Source organism: Eptesicus fuscus, chromosome 11 (assembly GCF_027574615.1).
Source record: "Eptesicus fuscus isolate TK198812 chromosome 11, DD_ASM_mEF_20220401, whole genome shotgun sequence".
Lineage (NCBI taxonomy): Eukaryota > Metazoa > Chordata > Mammalia > Chiroptera > Vespertilionidae > Eptesicus > Eptesicus fuscus.
Genome location: NC_072483.1, coordinates 46504360 through 46531579, shown reverse-complemented (window position 1 = coordinate 46531579; position 27220 = coordinate 46504360). Strand labels below are relative to the sequence as shown.

The 27220-nt window shown below is 43.9% G+C and overlaps 1 protein-coding gene across 1 annotated transcript in view; it reads left to right on the top strand.

Moving 5' to 3' along the window:
* LRP2 (LDL receptor related protein 2) overlaps positions 1 to 27220 on the top strand; it is a 174581-nt gene that overhangs the window by 122595 nt on the left and 24766 nt on the right. The window contains exons 52-64 of the mRNA XM_054723511.1: positions 118 to 270; positions 737 to 907; positions 3796 to 4019; positions 5373 to 5550; positions 6521 to 6717; positions 8138 to 8383; positions 9352 to 9480; positions 11100 to 11219; positions 17130 to 17246; positions 18247 to 18363; positions 19292 to 19429; positions 22059 to 22181; positions 25258 to 25386. Of these exons, the coding sequence (XP_054579486.1) occupies positions 118 to 270; positions 737 to 907; positions 3796 to 4019; positions 5373 to 5550; positions 6521 to 6717; positions 8138 to 8383; positions 9352 to 9480; positions 11100 to 11219; positions 17130 to 17246; positions 18247 to 18363; positions 19292 to 19429; positions 22059 to 22181; positions 25258 to 25386 (2042 nt within the window). The remainder of the gene's footprint in view (positions 1 to 117; positions 271 to 736; positions 908 to 3795; positions 4020 to 5372; positions 5551 to 6520; positions 6718 to 8137; positions 8384 to 9351; positions 9481 to 11099; positions 11220 to 17129; positions 17247 to 18246; positions 18364 to 19291; positions 19430 to 22058; positions 22182 to 25257; positions 25387 to 27220) is intronic.

The following is a 27220-nucleotide window of genomic DNA, read 5'->3' as shown; positions in this document are numbered from 1 at the left end:
GCCTCCTAATAACTGTATGTGTGATTCCAGGGTAGCTTGGATAGGAAGTTGGGTTGTTAACTGCAATGTTTCATAGACAAAAAGTCTGCATGAGTAACCCTGAGCTCTCCATTTCAGAAAACTTTATTGGGTGGATGCCTACCTGAAGTGCATCTCTGTCTCCGACCTTGATGGTCGATACCACCGCAGGCTGGTCGAACACTGTTTGGATGCCAACAACACTTTTTGCTTTGATAATCCCAGAGGAATTGTCCTTCACCCTCAATATGGGTATTGTCTCCCTGTAATCTTGGGCTCTTCTTTCCTGCCCTTATTCTGCCTCTGTTATCTCAAGGCCAATGTCTTGCTGGGATTTGTCTCCTGCTTTTTCTACCTGGTAAATGGTTTAGTAGCATGGCTTATTCAAATAATATTCATGAGCTATTCTGTTTTCATTGTCATGACTCTCACTTTTCAAGTCATATTTTGGCTGCATGCAAAAAAAAATGGTAAAAAAAAATAGTCCACCTTTACTGGACTTGCCCTTCCAAGTCCACTGAAATCCTCAGTTAATAATGTTCATTCTTGAGCATTATCTGTATATCATTCCCCTTTAGATTATTTTCTATTAGTTCTCTTTCCTTTCTGAGAGGCTTTTTAGAATGTAAACTTTATTTATCTAATCGAAAAGAGCCATGTCTTTTGGCTATTGACTTCTTTTGGCTTCAGGAACTGACCCTTTGTGTTGCTCCAACAGGTATGTCTACTGGGGAGACTGGACCCGCAGAGCATACATTGGAAGAGCAGGCATGGATGGAATCAATAAATCTGTAATTATCTCTACCAAGATAGCGTGGCCCAATGGCCTCACCATTGATTACACCAATGATCGACTCTATTGGGCGGATGCTCACCTGGGTTACATTGAGTACGTATACAGAAAATAATAAAGCAAACTGGGTAACTGTTTATGCCAAACACCAGGGCTTATGTTGCCAGGCGGTTTCTAATTGGCCTGTGAATTGAAGGTCACTCTGAGATCACTTCTATCTAAAACTGCCCATAGGCAATTCACTGAGCTCTGTGGTATGATGCAATAGAAACAGAGTGAACTTTGAAGTCATACAGCTCAGGTTTTTGTCCTGGTGCTTTCACTTATTGTTTTCTTTTTTTATATATATCTAAAAAAGTGGAACTAGTAATTTCTCCTCTATGATAGTCAGCTTAGTGCTCAATCTATCTTAATTTCCTTATCCCTTTATTTTTCTCTTCCCTCCCAAATACACAATTAATACATTTAGCATGTGCAAACAGAAAAAGAACAGTGTTAAAAAAGATTTTCCCTAAAATAACTTTGATGCATTCATTTGTAAGTAAATTGATGTGTTTTATATAGAGGTAGAATTTGTTAACATTTACTCAATATGATAATGCATTCAAATCATTCTAGTAAAAGCAATTAAAAAGTGTTAAATATTATACTGTTCAATGAAAAATACTCATTGTAAAAAGGGTAATATCCTTTCTTAACCAACCAGTACATGTTTATTTTGGGGCATTGTTAGTTATGTTCTAGGTGGACTGTAGTAATGTCTTCTGGGTAAACATTTATGAACAGGTACCCAGATACATTCAACAGCCTGTTACATTCAAAAGCATAGAATTATCATTAACCCAATAGAGTTATTTTAAAGGCCTTTAAAGATTTTTGTTGTTCTGTTTAATTTATTTTACTGCCAAAGTCAGTGTAGAAATGTTTGAAGTTCTCTCATTCCATGTTCTCTTGGGAACATGCCACGGAGAAGGAGAGAATACCTGGCACACATTCCAGTGCTCTATCCTGTGCTCATGGCAGACATAATTAATCAATCCCATAGTTAATCATAGTTAATTGGGACATTTCCCTACAATTCTCCGCTGTTGACACATGAGATGAAGACTCTGGCACCCCTATCCTGGAAAGCAGAGGACACTGAATTGTTTTGATAGGCTATGCCACCAGCCTCTATTTCTCCCTAACACCTGTTTTGAGTTCAGTCCCTTGGAATTAGTTTAGTTGTAAGTATGTTTAGGGTCAGTAGGAAAGGACTTGTAGGTTATTCTTGGTCTTGAACACTTGGAGGTTTATTTTAAGGAGCATTAAATGCATAAAGGAATTTTCTAGCTACTTAATATTCTGCTCCCTTTTTTATAAAATTTGTGCGGCTGGATTCTAAAATTCAGGCAGTAGGTTACTGCCTAATAGTCCAATCTTAATATCAGGCTCTGTGATCTGGGAATTAATGAATCTTTAATATCCATGTAGTCATTTTGACTTGATAAACTCTTGGAGGGGTAGCAATGCCTGTGTTCAGAAGTACATTTCATGGACTACATAAGTAAACACATTTTTATGGAACATACAATCCATTCTTGTACACGTTGGGATGTGCTATCACATCCCCTTTTGAGAAGTGTCTATTCAGATCCTTTGCCCATAGATAGTGACTAAGTTGTGATCATTTATCTGCAGTCTTATCAACAGAGGCCAAGGAGGTCTTCAAGTTTTTTTTAATAAGTTACCATCAATCATATTTCTGACATCATATGGCTAACATGATCAAGTTTCTTAGTTGCTAACTCATTTCACCTCCTGTTGGAGTTTTTAGAGTTAGCTCCAAAATTTAAAAATAATTAATATCAATGTTCTGACAAACTTGCCCTAGCTGATTTGGCTCAGTGGACAGAGTCTGCGGACTGAAGGGCCCAGGTTCGATTTTAGTCAAGGGCACATGCCCAGGTTGCGGGCTTGATCCCCAGTAGGGGGTGTGCAGGAGGTAGCCAATTGATTATTCTCTCTCATCATTGATGTTTCTATCACTCTCTCCCTCCTTTCCTTTTTGAAATCAATAAAAATATGTTAAAAAATTATTCTGACAGACTCAGAGAAATGAATGAGATGGAACTAAGAGGACCTAGATATTTGGCTGAGGATGCTCTGTGACATCTTGAAATCAGAGAACCTCCTCTGGAGGTTTATTATCTGGAATAGTATTCATTAATAGTGCCCAGGGAATGATTAATAATAATAAATGTGCTGCCAGTATATGCATAGTTAACCCTGCAGGCCTATAATTTAATTTAGCTAGTATATGCTGTCTTTTAGAACAGCTTCTCCCCCAAAATGTTCACGAGAAGGCAGAACAGTATTCCAGCTCAGTATTGTTATCCTCTGATTTCTTCCAATGACTTATGAAACAAAACTGGTTTTTGTCCCAGGATATCAAAAGGATGCTTAATGAAGAACACACAATAGCTGAACTAGCTGTATGTGCAGGAAAACAGCTGTGGTTAGGAGTTTGTGATGATTTAAACTGCTCTGGCTATTCCTATTTTTAAGGCATTGCCTTTTCAACATTTACATCTGTAGTTCATTATTTACTTTTTTTTTTTTTTTAATTAAAGACAAGGAGTTTTAGGGAGGATCTGAACTTCAGTTACCTCTAGAAGATAGAATTTATTGGTTAATTTATCAATTTCTCTATGCTTGAAGGCATTAGAAGAGAGGAATTATCTTCATTGAGTGACTCTTTTTTTCCCAAATATACTTTTATTGATTTCAGAGAAAAAGGGAGAGGGAGAGCTCAAAACATCAATGATGAGAAAGAATCATTGATTGCCTGCCTCTTACATGCCCCTACTTGGCGATTGAGCCTACAACCCAGGCATGTGCCCCTACCACAAATAAAACCTGTGACCTTCTGGTTCATAAGTCCATGCTCAACTACTGAACCACACCGAGTGACCCTTTTGAGTGACTTTCTTTTCCTACTCCAGGTACTCTGATTTGGAGGGCCAAAATCGACACACTGTGTATGATGGAACCCTGTCTCATCCTTTTGCTATTACCATTTTTGAAGACACTATTTATTGGACAGATTGGAATACAAAGACAGTTGAAAAGGGAAACAAGTATGATGGATCAGATAGGATGATACTAGTGAACACAACACATAGACCATATGACATCCATGTATATCATCCATACAGGCAGCCAATCGGTGAGTAGGTGATCCAGAAGTTTGACACAGTTGCTTTAGGTTCTTGTGCATGACATTCTTGTTTATTTCATCATAAACCTCATGATTTATAAAGGGAATGGTGTTACTTGTTAATGTTTTCTACAGAACATTGAAAGCTGAGGGTATGGAATATCTTTGTAGTTATTCTCCTCCTGAAAAGGCTGCTTATAACTCTTTTTCTTAACAATGGCTCTATTCCTAAAAATCAATCTGGGTTTTTGTGTATAGTGAAAATTAGCAGTTGTTATATTGCCATATTTATTTTATCAATTTTGGTTAGATATTGAAGTATTTTAAAGTGAATTAAAAATATTGTCACATTTCAGTCTTAAATACTTAAGGAAACACTTTAAAAAAATAAGGACATTTCCTATATAAACACAATAAATTTTAATACCTAAGGGATGTATTATAATTATCTAGATATAGTTATAACAATAATTCCTTAATACTAAGATTGATCTATTGAAATGATTGATCTAAAAGAAATGTTTAAAAGAAAATTATAAAAAATCATATTAAATGTCTATTTGCATATGCCATTTGTGTATTCTGCATTTAATGTATGTTTTGCTTGTCTTCTAGAAGGTCAAAATGTTGAGACAAACACATTTCAGTGTATCATAAGTTAGGGAACTTGTTTTTATTTATTTGTGAACTTATTTTCCCCTTCATGCAATTAAAGTCATTATGTGATTTACAGATATTCTAGCAAAAGTCTGGAGTATATTTTGGGGGTACAATGGATTTTATGAGCCTGCATGGTTGTTGTGTTTTGCTAAAACATTTGATAAACTTGGAAATAAGAAAATGAGAATTGGCAAGATAAAGATATTCAGTATTTCTTTCTAGAAGTTAATATTCTTCATGTTATTTTTTTCAAACTAGTCTTTATTTCCAAATGGCAGCCCAGAAAATTGGTAAAGATGCCGCTTAGTTTACCGATCCACCTCATCCTTGGCCATACTTTGTTTGCCTATATCCTTAAGAATGAGAGAATATAGCATCTGCTGGAAATTAAAACTTTAACTTAGGTTCTGGATATATGAATATAAGCTAAGTTCCTTACCTACTCTCGAAAGACTACCCCATAATACCAGTGGGTATGTCTCACTTCTGGTAGCACACAAATCAGTTTTCTCAATGCACAGGGTTGCTTATGCAGCTCTCTCATCTGTCTTATTTACAAACTTGTGGAAAAAGCATGAAACTAGGATAATGATTTTTCTTACTAAGAGGTGATAAGTTTGATGAAGTGGCTAATCAGCTCATTTGTGTTTGATAGCCTTTCTCAGTGAATGAACATATTTATTTCCTTTCTTCTTTCACTAGTGAATAATCCCTGTGGTACCAACAATGGTGGCTGTTCTCATCTCTGCCTCATCGAAGCAGGAGGGAATGGATTCACCTGCGAGTGTCCAGATGACTTCAAGACCATCCAGCTGGTTGACAGCACGCATTGCTTGCCCATGTGCTCTAGCACCCAGTTCCTTTGTGCTAACAATGAAAAGTAAGGCTTGGATACACATTGAAATTTAAGGCTCCAGGGGATGGGAATTTTCAAATGAATCAAGATTTTGGCTAATTAATGTGGTTCATTTAGAACACACCAAGACTCACCACAGTCCCTAATTTCAGATAATTTCTTTCATGAATGGAAGAAACTTATTAACCAATGCAAGTTTTTATATTTGTAGAAAGGAAACAAACTAAGTTATTGTTTTTTTTTTTTTATTTCTAATAAATTGTCCTAAGTGTCAGGGCCAACATATAGTAGATATGTGTATACTGAAAAATAGCCTTCAAGAGTGATAGAAGTTCTCTCATCTTTTTCATGTATGCTGGCCTAGCTTCTTAGCTAACTCTACCAGAGGATCCAGAGTTATAAATGCAAATTCATTTTTGATCATGTGTTTGCTGTGAAACATGGCCACAGATTATTTTCCTGACAATGGCCACAGGCCATTGATCACTTGGGACTGAGTCAGAGAGTGGGGTGAGGATAGGTGTTAATGCGAATCATAGCATCTAAGATTATTTTGATGGTTAAATAAGATATCTTAGATTAAGAATACACCTATCATGACTTAGGCTCTCAACAAATGTTAGCAACCAATATCCAATGTCTTTTATATGACCAGGCAGACAATTCCAGACCATCCCTGATACCAGAACCACAGTTCCAAATACATACTCCACTGTTTGTTGTGGCAGAATTTAATCATCATACTCAAAGGATTTTCTCAGCATGTATCTGAATCTTAACAAACCTGTTCTATCTCATCTAGTTATGTTTTCTCTGAAAATATACCACAGTAACCAAGATTTAACTGATTCTCTTCTCAGGCCATGAGAGAACTCATGCATGTCATTACTTGGAATTCAGTTTTGCCTCTTCTCTCCAGATAACCATTGTCCACTCCTCTACCCACCGGCTCCCGGGGCTTTGCTAAGAGAAGTGGTATATTTTCTCCTTGCAGGTGTATTCCTATCTGGTGGAAATGTGATGGACAGAAAGACTGCTTGGATGGTTCTGATGAACCCCCCACTTGCCCACCGCGCTTATGCCAGCTATCACAGTTCCAATGCAGGGATGGCAATTGCACCAGCCCATACTTCCTATGTGACACTCACCAAAACTGCCCTGATGGGTCTGATGAAGACCTCGTTCTTTGTGGTGCGTTGAATTGCTTTATGCCTTCTTTGCTCATTTCTATAAGTTGATTGTATACAAATGGATTTTCTGAATGTCATAAACCTTTTATTCTTTAAATATATTTTTATTGATTACAAGGAGGAAGGGAGAGGGAGAGAGAGAGATAGAAACATCAATGATGAGATCGAATCATTGATTGGCTACCTCCTGCATGCGGGGGCCTGATGCGGCGGGGGGCCAGACATGGCGGGGATCTCCCTTTTCTGCGTCCCGCGCAGAAAGAGAGATGAACGAACCGTTTCTAAGTGGAGGCGGGCAGGGATTGAGAAATATTAGAAATAAAGAGAGGAGACACAGAGATGGATTTGAAAGCTGGGGCTGGGTGGATCTTTCTGTGCCTGGCTGAGGCCACAGAACAGATCCAGACTGCAAAGCTGAGGCTTTATTTATAATCAGGGACAAACAAGGCAATTGACAATGTTCTTGTAAGTTTCACTTGTTTTGGCAGCACTTGCTGTCCCTCCCACAGCCCACTAGCTACCCAGGAAAGATCTAGAGATCAGTTACAGGATCAGGCTTAATTATGCTGGGAGGGGTCTGCCCTCCAAACGAACTTGTTTGTGACCCTGCCACAGGTCAGTCCGAGGCTTAACCCTATAACCGCTTCCTATACTGCATGCCCCACTCTCGGGATTGAGCCCGCAATCTGGGCATGTGTCCTTGACAGGAATTGAACCTGGGACCTCCTGGTTCATAGGTCAGTGCTCAACCACTGAGCCATGCCTGGCCAGGCAATGTCATAAACCTTTTAAAAACCAGTCCAATGTCCTAGGAGAAAACTCCACCCTATTGTCTATTTTTATAGAGTTGTTTTTTAGAATTCCTAAGGGCTATACAAGGCAAGTAGTTGAGGTAGATAGTAAGTTGACTGTATTGGTGGTTCTTTACCATATGCTATACATAGAATCCTCTTCACCAGCTAACACTGAGGGGGAAATAAGGGTTTCCCACCCCCATATTACTCAGGACTCTCAGTTGTAATGTTTATTTATGTTTCCATTTTTAAAAAAATTAAACCCCATCCAATCTAATAACAACACATCAACAACAACAACAAACACAAAGTTTTTGTATGTTTTTTTAAAACACAAACTTCGAAAAACATCCATTAGGGCAACGGGGACTTGGGAAGATGAAGTTAGTGGGCCATCAGTGATTCAGTCCTTATCCCCTAATTCTGCATGCAAGAAAAAATTATTTAATGATTTAGGAAACAGTATAGTCAATTGCTCATGTAGTAGTACTGTTGGTAATAAGTGCATTAGAACATAATTCCTCTAAAAATAAATTATGATTGGGTTCTCCAGGATCTATCAGTATAAAGTAGTAGCGTCTATTCCTGATACCCTCCAAGCTGATAACCAGATGCTCTTGCCTGTAGAGCACCACAAGTGTGAGTCCAATGAATGGCAGTGTGCCAACAAACGTTGCATCCCGGAAGCCTGGCAGTGTGACGGGGTGAATGACTGCGGGGATGACTCAGATGAAGACAGTTCCCATTGTGCCAGCAGGACCTGTCATTCTGGTTATTTCAAGTGTACCAATGGCCGCTGCATCCCTCAGACCTGGAAGTGTGATGTGGACAATGACTGTGGAGACTACTCAGATGAGCCCGTCCATGAATGCAGTAAGTGCCTGTGGGAGGGGCATGGCCTGACCAGGGGCACAAAACAAGGAGAACCTCTGTGTGGATTGAGAGAAGGTGTTGAGCTTCCTGTTTCTTCCCTGTGGGACACCCTTGTTGGCTTTCTCTGCTCTGGCACTGCAAGACAAAGAATTGCCAGCTATGTGTCCTGCAGGTTGAGCCAGACTCCTGTTTCTGAATGCGGTGATTTCTCCTCTTGATACATTGAATGTCTATCTGTTCAGAATATGATAGAGAACTTACATTTGTATATCTAGTACTTTCTCATTTGAGCCTCTGAGAAATATATCAAGTCAGAAACGTGGTTGTCACCAATTCCCATTTTACAGATGAGGAAACAGGTTCACATTTAATGGATGGCCATTTTTTTTTTTTTATTTCGTGGCAGAGCTGACACTTCAACCCCAGTTTTATTTGGCTCTATCCACTGAGCCAAACCAGCTAGGGCTCAACCCCAGTTTTTTTGTTTGTTTGTTTGTTTTGTTTTAAAACCAAGTTGTTGTTTTTTTAATTTCAGAGAGGAAGAGAGAGAGAGAGAGATAGAAACATCAATGATGAGAGAGAATCATTGATAGGCTGCCTCCTGCACGCCCCCTACTGGGGATCGAGCCCGAAACCCAGTCATGTGCCCTTGACCAGAATAGAACCTGGGACCCTTCAGTCCGCAGGCTGATGCTCTATCCACCGAACCAAACCCGCTAGGACTCAACCCCAGTTTTTAAATTTCACACCTAGTCCTTTTTCTTGCCACAAAGGAAACACAAATGAGTAATAGTAAGAGAAAACTTCCTTCCTTGGTGAACAGATCACACCTAAAACAGACACATGTTACCAGAGTCAATTTAGTGGGTGATGTTGATACTCATTAGCCCCACTTCCTAAATGTGACAGTGGAAGGTATCTTTTGGTACTGAGACTTCAGTTTTGACATTGCTTCTTCCTCTTTTCAGTGGGCCCTGCCTATCGGTGTGACAACCATACGGAATTCAGCTGTAAAACAAACTACCGCTGTATCCCAAAGTTGGCTGTGTGCAATGGTGTTGATGACTGCAGGGACAACAGCGATGAGCAAGGCTGTGGTAGGAGGGGCTGCAGGGAAGTGGGGAGGGACAAGAAAATTTAAGTGTTCAGTGCTATTATCAGGAGATGAGAGTGTATTTCCCACTTAATCTTTCCTTTGTTTACACCTACCTATTGATTCTTCTAATAACATGTTACATTTTTGTAGCATTTTACAGGGTTATTGGAGGAGTTTAATTTATAGCATCTTAAATGAAATCTTATCCCCAAAGGATGCTATAATTAGGAAAGGCATTATTACGATACTAGGGGCCCAGTACACGAATTCATGCACTTTGAAAGGAACTATGGGCCGCGAGGCTGTGGTGGGCACAGGGGTGGGTCTTGGCCCATCCTCTGCGCCCCTGCCTGGCCCTTCCTGCCATGGCCCCTGGTCCCCTGTCTGCAGGCAGCCCCGCTCCTGCCACCACCACTCCCACATACCGGCCCCACTCGCACCCACAGACAGCGTGGAGCGATTGGGTCTGGCACCAGCAGCAGGTGCAAGCAGGGCCAGCACCATCAGCGGGTGTGAACAGCAGCGACTGCCCTGATTGCCCCTCAGGAGCAGGGGGAGGTGGAGAAGCCCTGAGGGGTGATCAGGGCTGGTGCCGGCAGCAGGTGCAAGCACCCGAGGGACTGTGGTGTGCAGGAGCAAAGAATTTTCAGTAACCACCAGAGGCTTGCCCCAGGACAGCGACTGGTGCCCCACCTTTGTCTGGCATCCCCACTCATCTGCTCCACCATCCCACCGCAGCTGATGGCCACCATGTTCCACGTTCTACCGCCTGCTGCCGATGCCCGTCATGTTCCGCGTGCGACCCCTGGTGGTCAGCGCACATCATAGCAACCAGTTGTTCAGTTGTTCTGCCGTTCAGTTTCTTTGCATATTGAGGTTTTTTTTTATGTATAGATTAGGAACTTTTAAAACTTTTCCTAAATTGAACCCTTATTTCCACTTGATAAGCTTAAATTGTCTACTCTTTAAGATTGGTTGAAGTTGATGAGGCTAGAGAAAAGATTTAGCATCTACACATAAAAGGGTATTTCAAAGTCAGTGTTTCTTATTTTGAGATTTTTATATTCTGAATGTCTCTCTGACTTTCAATGTCATCTATTGGTCAGCTGTAGTCACTCTGGCAACAAGAAATAACTTATGGACAAAAGCCAAATGAATTAATGGAATTTGTGAAGATTAGGCATATTCTCTAACTTGAAACCAAAGTGACTATGAGTGTGTGTTATATTAGTCTGAAGAACAGTTAGGAAGGGAATGGGTTATTTTAATAAAACTGAATCTAATTAAGTGAAGACAAAGTGATAGAAATGTTCTGTTTGGTGGTGGCACCACTTACTCTTCCAGTGTAGGCCTTCGTTGCAAATTACAAGCCAGATACCAATTCATTTTGCAGAAACTGAACTGTTGCTACAAAAGAGAACGGGTGTAGTTTCAAGTGGTAGGATAGGTTCAGGTTAGCCAAAAGAGGATTAGTGACAGTGAGTGTTGCTGGCATTCCCCCCTCTGGGAGCTCTGAGAAATATGGTAGCAAATTCTGGAACTCTCACAAGAAAGCCAGCACTCCTTTGGCATTTCTTGACCATTGGCTTCTGAAGTCTTTGCAATGACTATGCTTTGCAGAGGAGATGACGTGCAAACCTGTGGGGTTTTTCCGCTGTAATAATCACCTATGCATCCCTCTTCGCTGGAAATGTGACGGGCATGATGACTGTGGAGATCACTCAGATGAGGAAAACTGTGGTGAGTGTTCAGGGTTCTATCATCTTTATGTGATACCAGAGCTGTGATGTCTGCTTTTTTATCCGTAATTCAACTGTCTATGCCATTTGTCCTTACCTTCTGCTAACTGGTACATTTCTACTTTGTCTTTAACTAAGGACATACGCATCTCCTGAGATGCTTATAATCAAACTTTGGGATGAGGATGTTTATCTGAGTATATCTTTTGTTTGTTGAATTTATTTACACCCAACTTTTGTTTCCAAAAAGAACTTCAGGTGACTTACAATAAAGGGCAAATATAATATGATAAATAGAATAGAAATAAAAAAAAATAAAGGTTGAGAGAAATACAATAAGAAAAGATGCTCATTCAAAGATCTTGCTCCCAAATGGCCTTAATAGCAGAGGAAAGGGAATTTGTGTTTTGCATGGTCATTTTACCTGGAATAGTGACTGTGTTAGGTCTAATGATTAAATAAGAGGTCAGGTTTTGGTTCCTCTCTCCCAGTGAAGGTGCTGACTATAAGAAATTAGAAAGGAAGGATAAGGAAAGGAAACCAAACATTTGGGTCACACCAAACTAGATAGAATAGTTAGATGTGTTTTGAAGACAGTTTTTTTTTTTTTTTTAATTTCTTTATTGATAATGTGTCACATATTTGTCCTCATCCCCCCATTCCCATCCCACCCCTCTCCCCACGCATGCCCCAATCCCCTGTTGAACTTAACCGTTGGATAGGCTTATATGCATGCATACAGGTCCTTTGGTTGAACTCTCCCCCTCCCCCCACACTCCCCCTACTCTCCCCTATCCTCCCTCTGAGGCCCGATAGTCCGATCGATGCCTCCTTGCTTCTGGTTCTGTTCTTGTTCCTCAGTCTATGTTGTTCATCATTTCCTCTAGATGAACGAGATCATATGTCACTAGATATATACTAATAAGAACTGAATGTGAGACGAGCAATAATATTTATGCTGACAGGCAAATGAATCAATCTGTAGCGAGCTTCCCCCTGGACCAACAGTTCTTTTGAGACCCAATTTCGATGTCCAGTAGTTCCTTATGTGTACATGTCAGCACTGACCCCTCAGCTCTGGATGGTGGACAAATGGTGGTAACGGAGGTCCGACTCCCTCTGGTTTGGTCTCGGCCGAACCCAGGGGCACGGCGTCACCTAGACTAAGGGGCACGTGGCCTCACCCATACCCAAGGGGCGCGTGGTCTCACCCGGGCCTGGGACCCAGCCTCACCCGGATGGATCCAGGGGCGCACGGCCTCACCCGGACCTAGGATCTGGCTTCACCCGTACCCAGGGACGCTTGGCCTCTCCCAGACCCAGGGGCACGTGGCCTCACCCGGGCTTAGTTGCACAAGGCCTCACCTGGATCCAGGGACACATGGTCTCTCCCGGACCCAGGGACGCTTGGCCTCTCCCAGACCCAGGGCCACTTGGGCTCACCCGGGCCTAGGTGCACGAGGCCTCATCCAGATCCAGGGACGCATGGTCTCACCCGGACCCAGGGACGCTTGGCCTCTCCCAGACCCAGGGGCACGTGGCCTCACCCGGGCCTAGGTTCACGAGGCCTCACCCGGATCCTGGGACACATGGTCTCACCCGGACCCAGGAACGTTTGGCCACTCCCAGACCCAGGGCCACTTGGGCTCACCCGGGCCTAGGTGCACGAGGCCTCACCCAAATCCAGGGACACATGGTCTCACCCGGACACAGGGACGCTTAGCCTCTCCCAGACCCAGGGGCACTTGGCCTCACCCGGGCCTAGGTGCACGAGGCCTCATCCGGATCCAGGGACGCATGGTCTCACCCGGACCCAGGGACGCTTGGCCAATCCCAGACCCAGGGCCACTTGGGCTCACCTGGGCCTAGGTGCACGAGGCCTCACCCGGATCCTGGGACACATGGTCTCACCCGGACCCAGGGATAGTTGGCCTCTCCCAGACCCAGGGCCACTTGGGCTCACCCGGGCCTAGGTGCACGAGGCCTCACCCGGATCCAGGGACAGATGGTCTCACCCGGACCCAGGGACGCTTGGCCTCTCCCCGACCCAGGGCCACTTGGGCTCACCCGGGCCTAGGTGCACGAGGCCTCATCCGGATCCAGGGACGCATGGTCTCACCCGGACCCAGGGACGCTTGGCCTCTCCCAGACCCAGGGCCACTTGGGCTCACCCGGGCTTAGGTGCACGAGGCCTCACCCGGATCCAGGGACACATGGTCTCACCCGGACCCAGGGACGCTTGGCCTCTCCCAGACCCAGGGCCACTTGGGCTCACCCGGGCCTAGGTGCACAAGGCCTCACCCGGATCCAGGGACAGATGGTCTCACCCGGACCCAGGGACGCTTGGCCTCTCCCAGACCCAGGGCCACTTGGGCTCACCCGGGCCTAGGTGCACGAGGCCTCATCCGGATCCAGGGACGCATGGTCTCGCCTGGACCCAGGGGTGTGTGGGCTCTCCCAGACCCAGGGGCGCTTGGCCTCGCCCGGGCACGGGATCCAGCGTCATCTGGGTCCAGGGGCACTTGGCCTCACCCGGACCCGGAGTCCGGCCTCACCTGGACCCAGGGGCATGTGGCCTCACCTAGACCCAGGGACTTGAGACCTCACTTATACCCAGAGGCTTGTGACCACACCCGAGCCCAGAGGCGCGCAACCCCGCCCGCACCCGGGTCTCAGCGGGGCCCCGTCTTCCCGATCCCAATTCCTGCCGGTCAATCCCCCCTCAGCAATTCCCCTGGCCATCCTTCCAGAGCTCCAGTATGGCTGCTGCAGAACTCGTCGGGCGGCGGCTCGGCGAAGCTCCGGTGCACCAGGTGCATGGCGGTGGGCCAGTCTGGCGTCGCTGCGTCGGCCCTTGGGTCTGCATCGGTGGCCGGTCGCCGAGCATGCGCACCTGGCCGCTTCCGGGGCGTTGAGATTCTTGATGGACTCGGAGGTCAGCAAGCGCGGAGTCTCCCACCCCATGTCTCATAGGGGCTCGTCTGTCCGTGCTTGGCTGCCAGTGGAGCTGTCCCCTCAGCCGGAGACCGCCGGGGGAACTGCGCCGAGCACGTTCCAGGCCGCTGTTGTATCGCCTGAGCCATAGTTCTTTTGTGTCGCCTGAGCCGTAGTTCTTAAAGTGTGATCTTTGGGTCACCGGCATCAGCATCATCCCACATACCCCTCTTTTATTCTAGTTGTAGAGCATCTACTCAGCCAGCCCTATGGTGGTCTTGGATGGTGTCTGCTCTGCTCTCTTGTCGTAGTCTCAAAGTTGTTGTGGTAGGCAACAATTAGGCTTCCGCCCTATGCCTCCATCTTGGTCCTCCTTTGTATAGTTAAGTCTTGATTGTTGTTGGTGTCACTGGGGGGGCTCTCTTTGTCTATAAAGGAAGAGTTGCTGTGCAGGAGACACGTTTATGGGCCGGGTCTTGGTGCAGCAAAGCTTTGGCGCTCACTGAATATTCCCGTTGAATGTGTCCCTTATGCACGTGGTTGAAATCTGGTGTCATCTCCCACAGACCACTAGATGCCCTCGTTTCTGGGTCTCCAATGGGGTGTAGATAAGCTACTGCCTTAGGCACTCAGCAAGGATTACAGCAAAAACTGTAGTTTCTTCCTCCTGTCTGAGTGGCCCTGGAGCAGTCCGACTAGAACAGCAGATCATCTGGTCCGCTGCCAGAGGGCAGGCCATCCACATGCATAAGCCGTCGCTTAGGGCGCAGGTGTGCCTGCAAGACTTGCGGGGCGGGTCTTCAAAACGTGCGGGGCGGGTCCCAGGGCGGGGCGGGGTCTCAGGGCGCCAACAGGCCATGGTGCGGCGAGCCGCGATGGCTGTGAGTCTGGTCCTTCTGCCTTCCACGTATCTAAGTCCCCTCGTTCCGCACTCCAGCGCAGCAAACACTGATTGCTGGGCGCACCTCCGCAAAAGTCCCGCCTCTCCCCGCAGGCATCTGGGTCTCCCGGGGTTTGCCAGAAGATGGGTTTCAGGGTGATGGAGAGCTAATCTCCCTTAGGTTTGGAACAAAAGCCCCTTTCCCCCGCCACCAGCCAGACCCACGCACCTCCACACCTCATCCCCTCCGATTTCGCTGGGTGCGAGGCAACAGAACAGCCTTTAACCTCCGCCGCCATCTTTTTCAAACTTCTCAATTTGTGCTTCTTACTCCCTTCATTTCAGTCAACTCTACTGAAGTCTAGCGCTGCCGGGAGGTGCACTGAAAGGGCGCCCGGGCCTCCGTCCCGTGCGCGGTGCGCGCGTCCCACGGAACCAGGCGCGCGAGGGCCGCGCGGCTGGGACGGGCGCTGGGCGGCCGCCGAGCTCCAGGCACCGCCATCGCCGCGTTCCGGACGTCGCCGCCGCGGCGTCCCCCCAATTTATACTTCTTAATCCCTTGAATTCAGTCAACTCTACTGAAGTCTAGCACCACCGGGAGGTGCACGGAGAGGGCGCCCGGGCCTCTGTCCGGTGTGCAGGGGGCGCGGCCCGCGGCACCAGGCGCGCGGGGGCTGCGCGGCGGGGACGGGTGCTGGGAGGCCGCCGGGCTCCGGGCGCCGCCGCTGCGGCGGCGTCCCCAGCGTCCCGGGCCGGGCGGCCTGCGGGGGCGGCGGGGTTGCGAAAGTGAGTGAGTTTCCCAGGGTTTCGCCGGGAATGGGGTTCAGTGCAATCGGAGCCAGCGCTCAGCGCACTCCAGAGCCTTTATCTCCTTCCTGCCAGTGAACTCCGGCCAGGTCATCAGCCGCCCCCTCCTCTCCGGCTCCATCCTCCCCGCAGGCGCGCGTGCTCGTGTCTCCACCCGTTTCTCCATACCTCAGGCTTTTACGGCTTCCCCGACTGTCCCCGTGGCCTTCTCCTTCCCCCCAGCTGTGGGCATTTCAGTCCAACAACTTTCCTGTGGTTCTGGACGATGTCCGTTCTTGACCTCTAGTTGTATTTTTGAAATTGTTGTGCCCGGCTTTAGTGAGACCCTTCCCTGAACATACACCAAAGACTCATGATATATATCAATTTCAGATGGACTGATATGCAATACATTCTAACTTTAGTCACCTTATGGAAGTAAGAAGTGATCATTATTTGCCATAGGCAACTGAAAATATCAGTATACTGATTACACCACGAATATCAATTGGCCATAAACTTCTTATTCAAAAGGGCAATCCAATTGGCATCTTTTTTTTTTTTCTTTCACTTTTTTTTTAATTAAGGTATTATATGTGTACATATCTTACCATTGTTCCCCCCCATCCCACACCCATACATGCCCTCACCCCCCAGAGTTTTGTGTCCATTGGTTATGCTTATATGCATCAATTGGCATCTTCTTGTTTATAAGAAAGTTTATGTTGAATCTTGTAGGAGGTTATCTAGAGTTTCATGAAATAAAGAGAAACATCCCATGTTAGTTGCTGTAAGTGGTTCTGTTTTCACATGTACTCATGTGCATACATCCATATGGCACATCTCTTTTTTCTCTGAAATTGGTGAGCAAATTGAGAGCTCTGCAAGGTCATCACAGACCTTCTCCCTCTTCGTGGTGGTTTTTGGGGTTACCTTGACAACGTGTACATTGCTTTTTCAGCTATTATTGTAGTCAGTACTATGAATTTTCTGTTTTGAATTTTTTGTAACTTTGTAGCATTTTAGATAATGTGTTTATACTTTGTTGTGTAGAGTAAAAGAATTGTGTTGAATAAATCTAGGATTAGAATGCAAAAAAAAAAAAATTACCTTTAGATTAAATCATCTCTTACAGATTTAAAATTGGGGTGGGAGTTCTGTTTTTGGAGGATGGATAGTCTGCCCAAGCAGACCTTTGTAACTTGAGACCCCAGAGAGCTTTGGGCACCCAGGGCTCTTAAGCCTTCTCACCAACCTGTGTTGAGTGTGATTCCTGGTACCCACTGATGGCCATGTGGTTTTCCTTTTCAGTCCCTCGGGAGTGCTCAGAGAGTGAGTTTCGGTGTGACGATCAGAGATGCATTCCCTCTCGATGGATCTGTGACTTTAACAATGACTGTGGAGACAACTCGGATGAGCGGGACTGTGGTAACTGTCACAGTTCTCCGGGAGGCTTTCTGTAGAGCGTTGTACTGAAGTCAGCACATTTGACAGAAGTAGGGACTTCAAATGGCTATTTTTAAGGTTTTTAGAGTAAAATGATTTTTGTGTAACTTAGGTAATATGTAAACCTTAGCATTACATAGAACCTTCTGCTCTGTTTTTCTATGCTTTATTTTTAACTTATAGTATTCTAGATAAATAATAATGGGGAGCGGGGGAAGCAAGATTTTTTAAAATTTTATTCTTTTTTACAAATATATTATTGATTTCAGAGAGGAAGGGAGAGGAAGAGAGAGATAGAAACATCAATGATGAGAGAGAATCAATGATTGGCTGCCTCTTGCACACCCTCCACTGGAGATCGAGCCCGCAACCTGGGCATGTGCCCTTGACCAGAATCGAACACGGGACCCTTCAGCCCACAGGCTAATGCTCTGTCCTCTGAGCCAAACTGGCTAGGGCAGCAAGAGATTTTAAAAAAATCTTATTTTAACTTAAACATTTCCTAGGAGCAGACTTTAATCTGCATTGGTCTAGTAAACAAATAAAAACACTGGTTCCTACTATTGCCCAGCAAGTGGCCCTAAGGGGAATGGTACTGTAGTTCTCTGGTATGGAAGGCAGAGCATTGGAATAGGAATCAGAAACCCCACGAAATTTTCATAGCTCTTTACCGAATAAGTGCTGGGCCTGAGAAAAGTCAGCAAACATTAAAAGTTGGGGAATTTAGATTGATGAGGAAAAACGTAAGAGATAGAAGAGAGATAGGTACTTTCATCTCTCCACCCCCGCCCCCCTCCTTGAATGGGGGAAGTGTGAGCTTTGAGTTTATTCATTGTTTATTATAACTGTAAGTTGTGGGTTTGCTGGGAGCCAGTGACAGGGTGTGGATCGGAATGCGATTGAGTTCTTACTACTCCCCCTGGAGCTAATACCTGTCTGAGAATGCCAAGTCCTTCTGGAAATGACAGTCTTTTCTCTTCAGAGATGCGGACCTGCCATCCAGGACTCTTTCAGTGTAAGAGTGGACACTGTGTGCCCGACAATTTGCAGTGTGATGGAATCAGTGACTGTTTGGATGCCTCTGATGAAGCTGTTTGTCGTAAGTTCCTCTACACCTGTGGCACTGCTTGTGTGAATTGTACAGATATGACAGTTAGACCCCATTTCTTCATCAGCCACCACTTTTTAGATTAAAAGGCCATAGGTATTTTCTACTTAGCACTCACTGGTAATTATCAGTTCACCTGGGATTTGAGTCCCCATATCCATATATATTCACAGTAGTCATTCAAGGCATTAATAATATTTTAAATAAAAATATATTAAGTATCTGCGCTACCAAAAGTATTTATAATTATCAGTTATTATACAAATCATTAATTGGGTAAAAAATTGCAGGTTAAAAAAAGGAATATTCAGGGGGGTGGGGGCATGCGTGGGGAGGGGTGTGGTATGGGAATGGGGGGATGAGGACAAATATGTGATACCTTAATCAATAAAGAAATTAAAAAAAAAGGAATATTCAAACAATGACTAAACGGGCATAGAGAACTTGGATTACTGAATTTACAGTGTTAAATTTTTTCTAAATTGCATGATAGAAAAGTTATTTAAAAATGTAATGCCAATATGATCATTCACATTTTACTCTTAATAAATCACTGAGTAAACAATAACTGTTGATGAATATTCATGATAGGTATTGTTGATGATGAGGTTGCCATAAAACCTGCTTTCAAAGAGACTAACTACATAAATGCATCAGGGGTAGAGCTGAGGTTTTGTCCTTGCTTCTAAAGAAAAAGTCCAGTGCAAGCCACAGAATGACTTCTGTCATTGGAAATTGGGCTTGGACAACTGTCCTTCAGAAATATTTCATCAGAATTTCAGGCAGTTCAAGGCCCCAGTACATCTGGATGAGGAAGGAAGAGCAGATGACAATGGAAAGAGCTAAAGGAGCAATAGCAGGTCAGCTTTCCAAAGCTAGTAACTCCTAATAATTTGAATATGTGTCTTCCCTCCAACAGCCACTCGCTTTCCCAATGGGACATACTGCCCAGCTGTTATGTTCGAATGTAAAAATCACGTCTGTATTCAGTCATTTTGGATATGTGATGGCGACAACGACTGTGGCGATGGTTCCGATGAAGAACTCCATCTGTGCTGTAAGAGGGAGGGAGATATGGAGTGCACGGGAGCAGTGTTGTCTGGAAAACCTGTTTCTGATGTGGAGCATGGGCTCCTGGGGGCAGTTGTATGATTTTGAGGACGGGACACACGATCTGCTTCACTGTGATTTCACTTGGCCTCCCTTTTTAGTTCTCTACTTGGAACATGAGAAAGTTGGCCAAACATCCATGGTTTTAAACATTTTATGACCTTAAAAGATAATTTCTTCTAAAGAAGTCTTAGTTAGAAACTCATTGTGCATAACTGGAGGCAGATCTGTTGTGGCTGGAGTCTGGTAGGGGTGTTGCACCTCTCCTGCTCCATGTTACTTTCGGTGCCCCTCAAAGCATCTCTTCTAAACCCCTAGAGCTTCATAGAACACAATAGGCAATTTTAAGACTAGCTCATCTTTAAAGTCACTTTCCTTCATAATAGTTCAAGGCCATCTAATTCCCTTCTGTTTTATGTTGCATATTTATGTTTTAAACCAGTGAATTGGGTTCACATCAGAATCACTTGGGAAGAAATGTTTTAAAATCACATTTTCTGGCCCTACCCCAGCCTTAGACCTAATGATCCAGAATCTCCAAGGATGGGGCTTGGGCAAATGTCTATTTTAAAAGCTCCTTAGCTTTTACTATAATCCCCTTGTGGAAAACTACTGATTTTAACAAAGTGAATAAAAACAATTTTGTTTTGTTTTTAATCATTTTGCCTACATGTTTGTAGTCACTGGAGAGACTCTAAGGCAGTAGTTCTCAAAGTTACCTCCATGTACTAGGAGAGTCCGTCATATCTCTTAGGAACATGTTAGAAATGCAAAAGTTATGGGCCCACCCCAGACCTGCCTCAGACTGGTCTCTGACAGTAGGGCCTACCAATCTCTGCATTTAATAAACCCTACAAAGGATTCTGAAGCAAGTTTAGGATTAAGAATTTTGTGTAAGTAAAAACCCGTAACACAGGAGAAGGCACCTCTAGAAACACTCCTGCTGAAACTCTTGATTAGCTCCTAGCCTGACTCCACTGCACTTTGCTTCTGGAGTTCATATCATCTTTACCATTGGTTTCTTTAGCCCAGGAATTTGACTCTGGAAAATGATGTATCAGAATATTTCCTTTCCTTCAGAGAACTGTAATTAGCATACACTATATTTTCACAGTGGCATCCCTGCATTTTTCTTGCCACCTTTTTTTTTCTTTTTTTAAAAAAAATATTTTTATTTATTTCAGAGAGGAAGGGAGAGAGAGAGAGAGAGATAGAAACATCAATAATGAGAGAATGATTGATCGGTTGCCTCCTGCATGCCCCATACTGGGGATTGACCTTGCAACCCGGGCATGTGCCCTGACTCGGAAGTCGAACCGTGACCTCCTGGTTCATAGGTTGATGCTCAACTGAGCCACACCGGGTAAGGCACCATCTCTTTTTTTGTTAGTAACTAACCATGTTTTGTTTTGTTTTAACTTAATGAATCTTGAAAAATATCTTAAGCATATGTAACTTTCAAAGAATAAGTACTTAGGAAGTTGCTTCCCTCTATAAGATAAAGTGCCCATAGCTAGTAAAATTAAACTTGGAGAGGTGGAGATACAGCCACTTTAAAAAGTGACCAACACTATTTTATTGTGTTGCACTTGCCTTTCATAGCAAATAATTCTATTAACTGTACTTCTAAGAACCAGCTCTTGGATCTGACCTCCCTCTCCCCCCCAAAAACCAACATCATTATAAGTCTCTCCTCTTGCTCCCTGTGTGTGGTACAAAGGAAGAAGGGAATCAAACAGCCCAAGCCCTCCATGTGAAAGGAGAACACACATGTGTGTTGAGTTCACTGACTTCCTGGTACATGCATAGAGGACCATGCTCCTGTACCAAATAAGGGATCTGGGTTCTACCCTTGGGCTCTGCATAGGTGCACCAGCATCAGCTGGTGGTCTGACTCTGGATAACAAAATGAGTCCAGGTTGGAATGTGAGATTTCAACTTTAAATGTAATCAATGAGGGAATTCAGGAATGTGAGTCCATCATTGTGTAAAACTTCATGCTCTGGAGGCTCAATGACAACTGATGTCAGAGGGACAAGCAATGGTCTTCTGACTGAGACTAAGGGCTCATGCATGTATTGTCCTGCTGCCCTCCAGCCTCATGGCCACCACTGTCCTCACTCTGTGCCCCATCCACAGAGACCTTTTATTCAGGCCCCAAACCTACCATGCTCTTTCCTGACTCAGAATCTTCCCTTGTGAATGCCTCTTCTGACCCCTTATCCCCAAGATATATCAGGTATCCCCAGTAGATGCTTTCATAGCATATCTCCTTTGTGGCTCTATCACAGTTGTAGTTGAATGGTTAATTTGTAAAGTCCATTTCTCTGCTAGAATGAAAGTTCCATGAGGACAAAGACTGTGGCTTTCTTGTTTCCCATTGACTGTGATGTCTAGCACAGCACTGTGGTGTATACCAGATACTCAAGATATACCAATATTTGTCTACTGGTGAATTGAATGAACAAATGAATGGCTGAATCAAGCAAGCGTGGTGCAGACATAGGGGCATTTTAGATATTGACATTATATTCTACTCTTAACCTGTATTTTTATTTTTCCGTCTTTTGTTTTAGTGAGTGTTCCCTGTGAGTCACCACACCGTTTCCGGTGTGACAACAATCGCTGTATTTATAGTCACGAGATGTGCAACCATAATGATGATTGTGGAGATGGAAGTGATGAGAAAGAGGAAAACTGTAAGTCACAAGAAAGAAGGGAAAACTAAGGACCCAAAATTGTCTGCAATCTTCAGAATGTACCTCTGGGATTTCACTTGGTTCTGCAGAGGCTTGAGCTGCACCTGTGACTGCAGATCTCTGCCGACATAATTGTTTATACCAGACCTTGTAAACATGTATTACTCAGATGCAACCCTCCCCCATTTATTCCTTTCTCATTTGAGCGAGCTCTTGGCAAGTTCCTTATAATTTTTGCCTTTGTTTGAATATTCAGTTCATATTTCTCTCAAGAAAATGGAAACAAACACAAAATACTGGTTGAGTCACACTTCACAGATTAATGATTTTGTTTTTGTTTTTTTAAAGATGAGGCTTGGTCACTCTTCAGGATAGAGTTATTCATTGTTAATCTATGACTGAACTTATAAATGTGAAGCTGAAAAGACCGGTGTGAAATATGGCAACACTGGTGTTAGCTTGTCTAACGTTCTTTAAAATGAAAATTTATTGCTCAGAAGAGAAAAATGATAGATTGTTTTAAGATAGAAGTTTCAAACTGGCTGAATTTAATGTTTTTAATATTGAAGAATCTGTGCTTTTATATTTTGAGATGTTTTAAAATCTATCCATTGAACAGGAGAGTTGATTAATTATCTGGGCAATTTAATTTATCTGAGAAAAAGTCAGTGAGGAAAATTATTTCCCCTGACTCCAGCTGCTTTATTCCTAAAAGAAAATCTTCTGGGAAAATTTATACAAATGCCTAATTTTTCTATTTTCTGGCCCTTGTATTAATGTGGCCTTAAAATGCTCATGGCCAGCTTGCATCCCAGAAAGGACTGTATGCTAGAGAGGACTCTGACACTATTGCCAAGTTCACTTGTACTCCCTGTTTTCGGTAAAGATGAACATGTAGTTATAACATTGTTGACATGTTTATTTGAGGCATAGCACAAAAGGATGAAGACTTGAAGCTAAAACATTTTTTTTTTTTTTTTTTACAATTTGACCACCTTTTCTTGTCCCACTTTCCCTACTACAAATGTCATTTTTTAATGGAGCAAGACATTTGGAGCATGTGGTCAAGTCCAAGAGTGGAAAAAGGAGGTAGTAAATACTATTCTCCCCAAGGAGCAGGATATCAGACAGAGGAATCACTGCTACAGCCATCACTCTAGGCAACATTTCAATGGCTTCAAATAGCAGGGGGTAAATTTTCAGTCATGTAAAGTGTGATGAAGGTCAGGCAACCCCTCCTTCATCCAGTCGCTATGCCATCTGGTTGCTGGGACAGGAGAGAGAGAAGCGGAGGAGGCACACAGGCTCTTAGTTTCCTGTGTCTGGAAGTGACAGATGTCCCTTGTGTTCACAGTCCTTTGGCTGGAACTGCAAAGGAGGCTGGGAAACACAGGGAAGTGCATGAATATTTAGTGAACACCAGTTATTTCTGCCATAATGTGTCCTTGTGCCTCTAAAAATCCCTTTTTGCTTTTCTTCCTGCACATGGAGAACACCCTTAACCTCTCCCCAAGGGATGTAACTCATGGTCCCACCAACAACTGAAATCCAGGAGATCTGGGTACTGGGCAGTAGTCATGCCACCAATTTTGGATGTGATTCCTTTTGGTCTGGAGATCCATAAACCAATAGACCAACTTTATTTGTACCCCCACCGCCTTCCCCTCAATAGACAATGCTAGAACAGGGGCAGCATAATAGAAATAGATATTCTCATTGGGGAAGAAAGAATTAGAGACTCATCGTAGTCACCAGTCCTAAGAATTCTGACAAGCCACTGGGCTAAGGTGACACTTTGGCCCAGGACGGTCCTGATTTATGCCTGGTGGAATTAAGAGTGCCCCTTTCACTCTCAAAAGCACACTGATTTGGAGAGCAAATTACTTGATTACCCTCTGAGGACATTATGAGGGCTCCCACTATGGGCGTGAAGGAGGTTCATTGATGAGTCATAGCTGTGCTCAGGAAGGAGCACCTGTGGCCACGGCTTCTCACTGATTCTGCTTCTACCCTTTGGGAGGGTTTCCTTGTCTATTGTCCTCTTCAAATAAAGAGGGAGTGGAAATATGCTCTCCTTAGGAGCTGCACAGCTTTCTCAGCCCACTCCCTGTTTATAGAAGGTTTGGGGCCCAAGAGCTTTTTAAGAGTCTCAATCATGGTATTTTGTTTTATTTGGTCATGTATTTCTCTCGGAAACTGAGCAGGCTTTGGATCTACCAGTATTTGCCAATAACCTCACTCAGTGTTTCTTATGAGACATAGTTCTTGAATCTGCTCTGTTTCTTTGCTTTGTTTCCCTCATGCACCTTTGCCTCAACTATTTGTCAGTTACATCCAGGCCATTGTGAAAAATGAATGGGCAGTCATTTCATCCAACCAAAGTTTTACTGGGCCTTTGTGTCTCAAAGCCTTTTAAACTTTAGACTCTTACTGTTTGGGATATAAAAGCAATCAGTTTTTCCCATACTCCAAATTTCTGGGCTTTTCTTTCTTTCAGTTCTGCTTGTAAACCAACCACTTCTTCCCTGAGCTTATTTCTTTCATATACTGCCTTGCCAGACTCAGGTAATGGCAAGCAGTGTGTATCACTAACCCTCTGTTTTCCAACCTCTTTCCCGAGACTGACAACTGCAGCTAGCATGTGGTCTGCCTTCCAGTGTTTCCAGGGTGACAGCCTTACTAATGCTTTGCCATTGCATAACCCAGGTCTCCATCTCTCCTGCCTCCAACATCAGTGTCCTCATTGCTTGCCTCCTGAGTGTGAAGCCAAAACCAGATGATGTTTTTGTTAAGAGGCCACCTCAAACATATGGCTTTCCAAAGGGGCTGGGGGTGGGGGGGGGGGGGTGGGGCACATGAGCTTTTAATTGCTTCAGCCCAGGATGACACATGTCACTTTCAACTCAGAATCTATTGACCAAAGATAGTCACATGGTCCTAACATAATTGCAAGGGAGACTGGGAAATGTCGGGAAGCACGAGGTTATTGGTGAGCAGCCACTGTCCCTGCCACAGAGGGAAGCCTCTGGTTTCACCGAAGAAAAAGTTTTGACTTTAATTTGTTCCTCGATTACAGGTGTAGGTCCGACCCCGGGACCTTGTGCAGAAGATGAATTTAAGTGCAGCAACAAGAAATGCATTTCACAGCACCTTGCATGCGATGATGTTGACGACTGTGGTGACCAGTCTGATGAAACAGGTTGCAGTAAGTAAAGACATGTTCTCATATTTCATTGTGTCAATTCAGGTTTACTAGTGAAAGCATGAATAACAAAGTAGATGATAGCCGCTGCTTCTCTTTAATTGACTTTGTGCGCTGAGCTGCATTCAAGCCCACAGCCGCCTGTTACTCTATACCAGACACAGTGCTACACATTGCATGTGCTATCTCATTTCATTCTTTCAACAACCCTGTGAGCTCTCTCTCCTTCTCCCTCTCCTTACACATGAGAAGCCCAGCTTTGAGGTTAAAGTGGCCATGTCTTTCAGTAAGAGGTTGAGCTAGGCTTTGAACCGACTCCCATCTACCTATCTGCAGAGTACTACTTTTTTTCTTTGTTTCAAATATATTTTTATTGATTTCAGAGAGGGAGATGGAAAGAGAAATAGAAACAATGATGAGAGGGTCATCAATTGGCTGCCTCCTGCATTCCCCCTACTAGAGATCGAGCCCGCAACCCGGTCATATGCCCTTGACCAAAATCGAATCCAGGACCCTTCCGACCGCAGGCTGTGAAGCTCTATCCACTGAGCCAAACCGTCTAGGGCTGCAGAGTACTTCTTCCCAGTTCACTGGGTGCCTCTCAGCAACATATTTTGTTTGTCTTCACATTTTTTTTTTTTTTCATTTTAAGCCAAATGCAGTATCCTTGGCATTTAGGGGAAAAGCTTCTAAGGGTAGTTGGTAAAGATGAGACTGTAACAGGGGACCTTGGAAGGAAACATTTATTTTTATTTTTAAATTAGAGGTAGAAGTTTGTGTGGGAAAAAGATGGTGAACACAATCAAAAGGGATGGTTCTGTCTCAATAGTGTCATGGAAATGTTGGAATGTTATGTTAATAATTCACACTTTTGTAGTCCTTTATAGTTTTTAGGAAATGCTTTCACACATATTATTTAATTTGTCACTCAAGTTAGCCCCATTGGGTCGCTGCTAGTATGTCTCTCTGTATAATAAGGCTCAGAGAGCGTAAGTAACACGCTTGAAGTCACATAAAGTGACAGAGGCAGAGCCTGGAACTGTCCCGTGACGCCAGGCTAGGAGAGCTGCCCTTTAGTTCCTCTACCACTCGCTGTGCCCCTTTGGGCAACTATTGACTTCTCCAGGACTTAGTTTCTTTTTCTTTTTCTTTTTTTAAATCCTTACCTGAGGATATTTTTCCATTGATTTTTTTTTTTTTTTAAGAGAGAGTGGAAGGGAAAGGGAGAGACAGAGAGAAACACCGATATAAGAGAGATACTTCAATTGATTGCCTCCTGCATGACCCTAACCAGGATCGGGGACCTGTAACTAATTGTGCCCTTGACTGGAATTGAACCTGGACCCTTTAGTCCATAGGCCAATGCTCTATCCAGTGAACCAATCTAGCTTGGTTTCTTTAGAGGAAAAAGGAGGGAGTTCTTCAAACTCTAGGAGCCTGTAACTTAGCACCACATGCTTTCAACTTCTTGGGCTTCAATCACATTTTCCTGAGGCATCCCAGAGACTTGGCAGCTTTGCTCCTATGTTGAGCAAAGAGGGATAGGTAACCTGCCATACCAAGTTGACTTGCCCTTTATTTCATGTACTTTCTCAGTGGGGTTTGGAGTTGTTTTTTTTTTTTTTTTAATATTGTGAAGTACTTGATTATGTACATTTAAAAAGCATAAACATGACAGGATTTGCAAGGGAGCAATTGGTTCAGAATTTTTTAACCTCCTGGAGCCCCTAATCATTTTGGAGCTGGGAGGAGATTACAGAGTTTAATAATGCACATGAGACTTAGAGAGGTTATGTGATAGGGTCAAGGGTATCTATGTTAATAAAAATAGGTCACA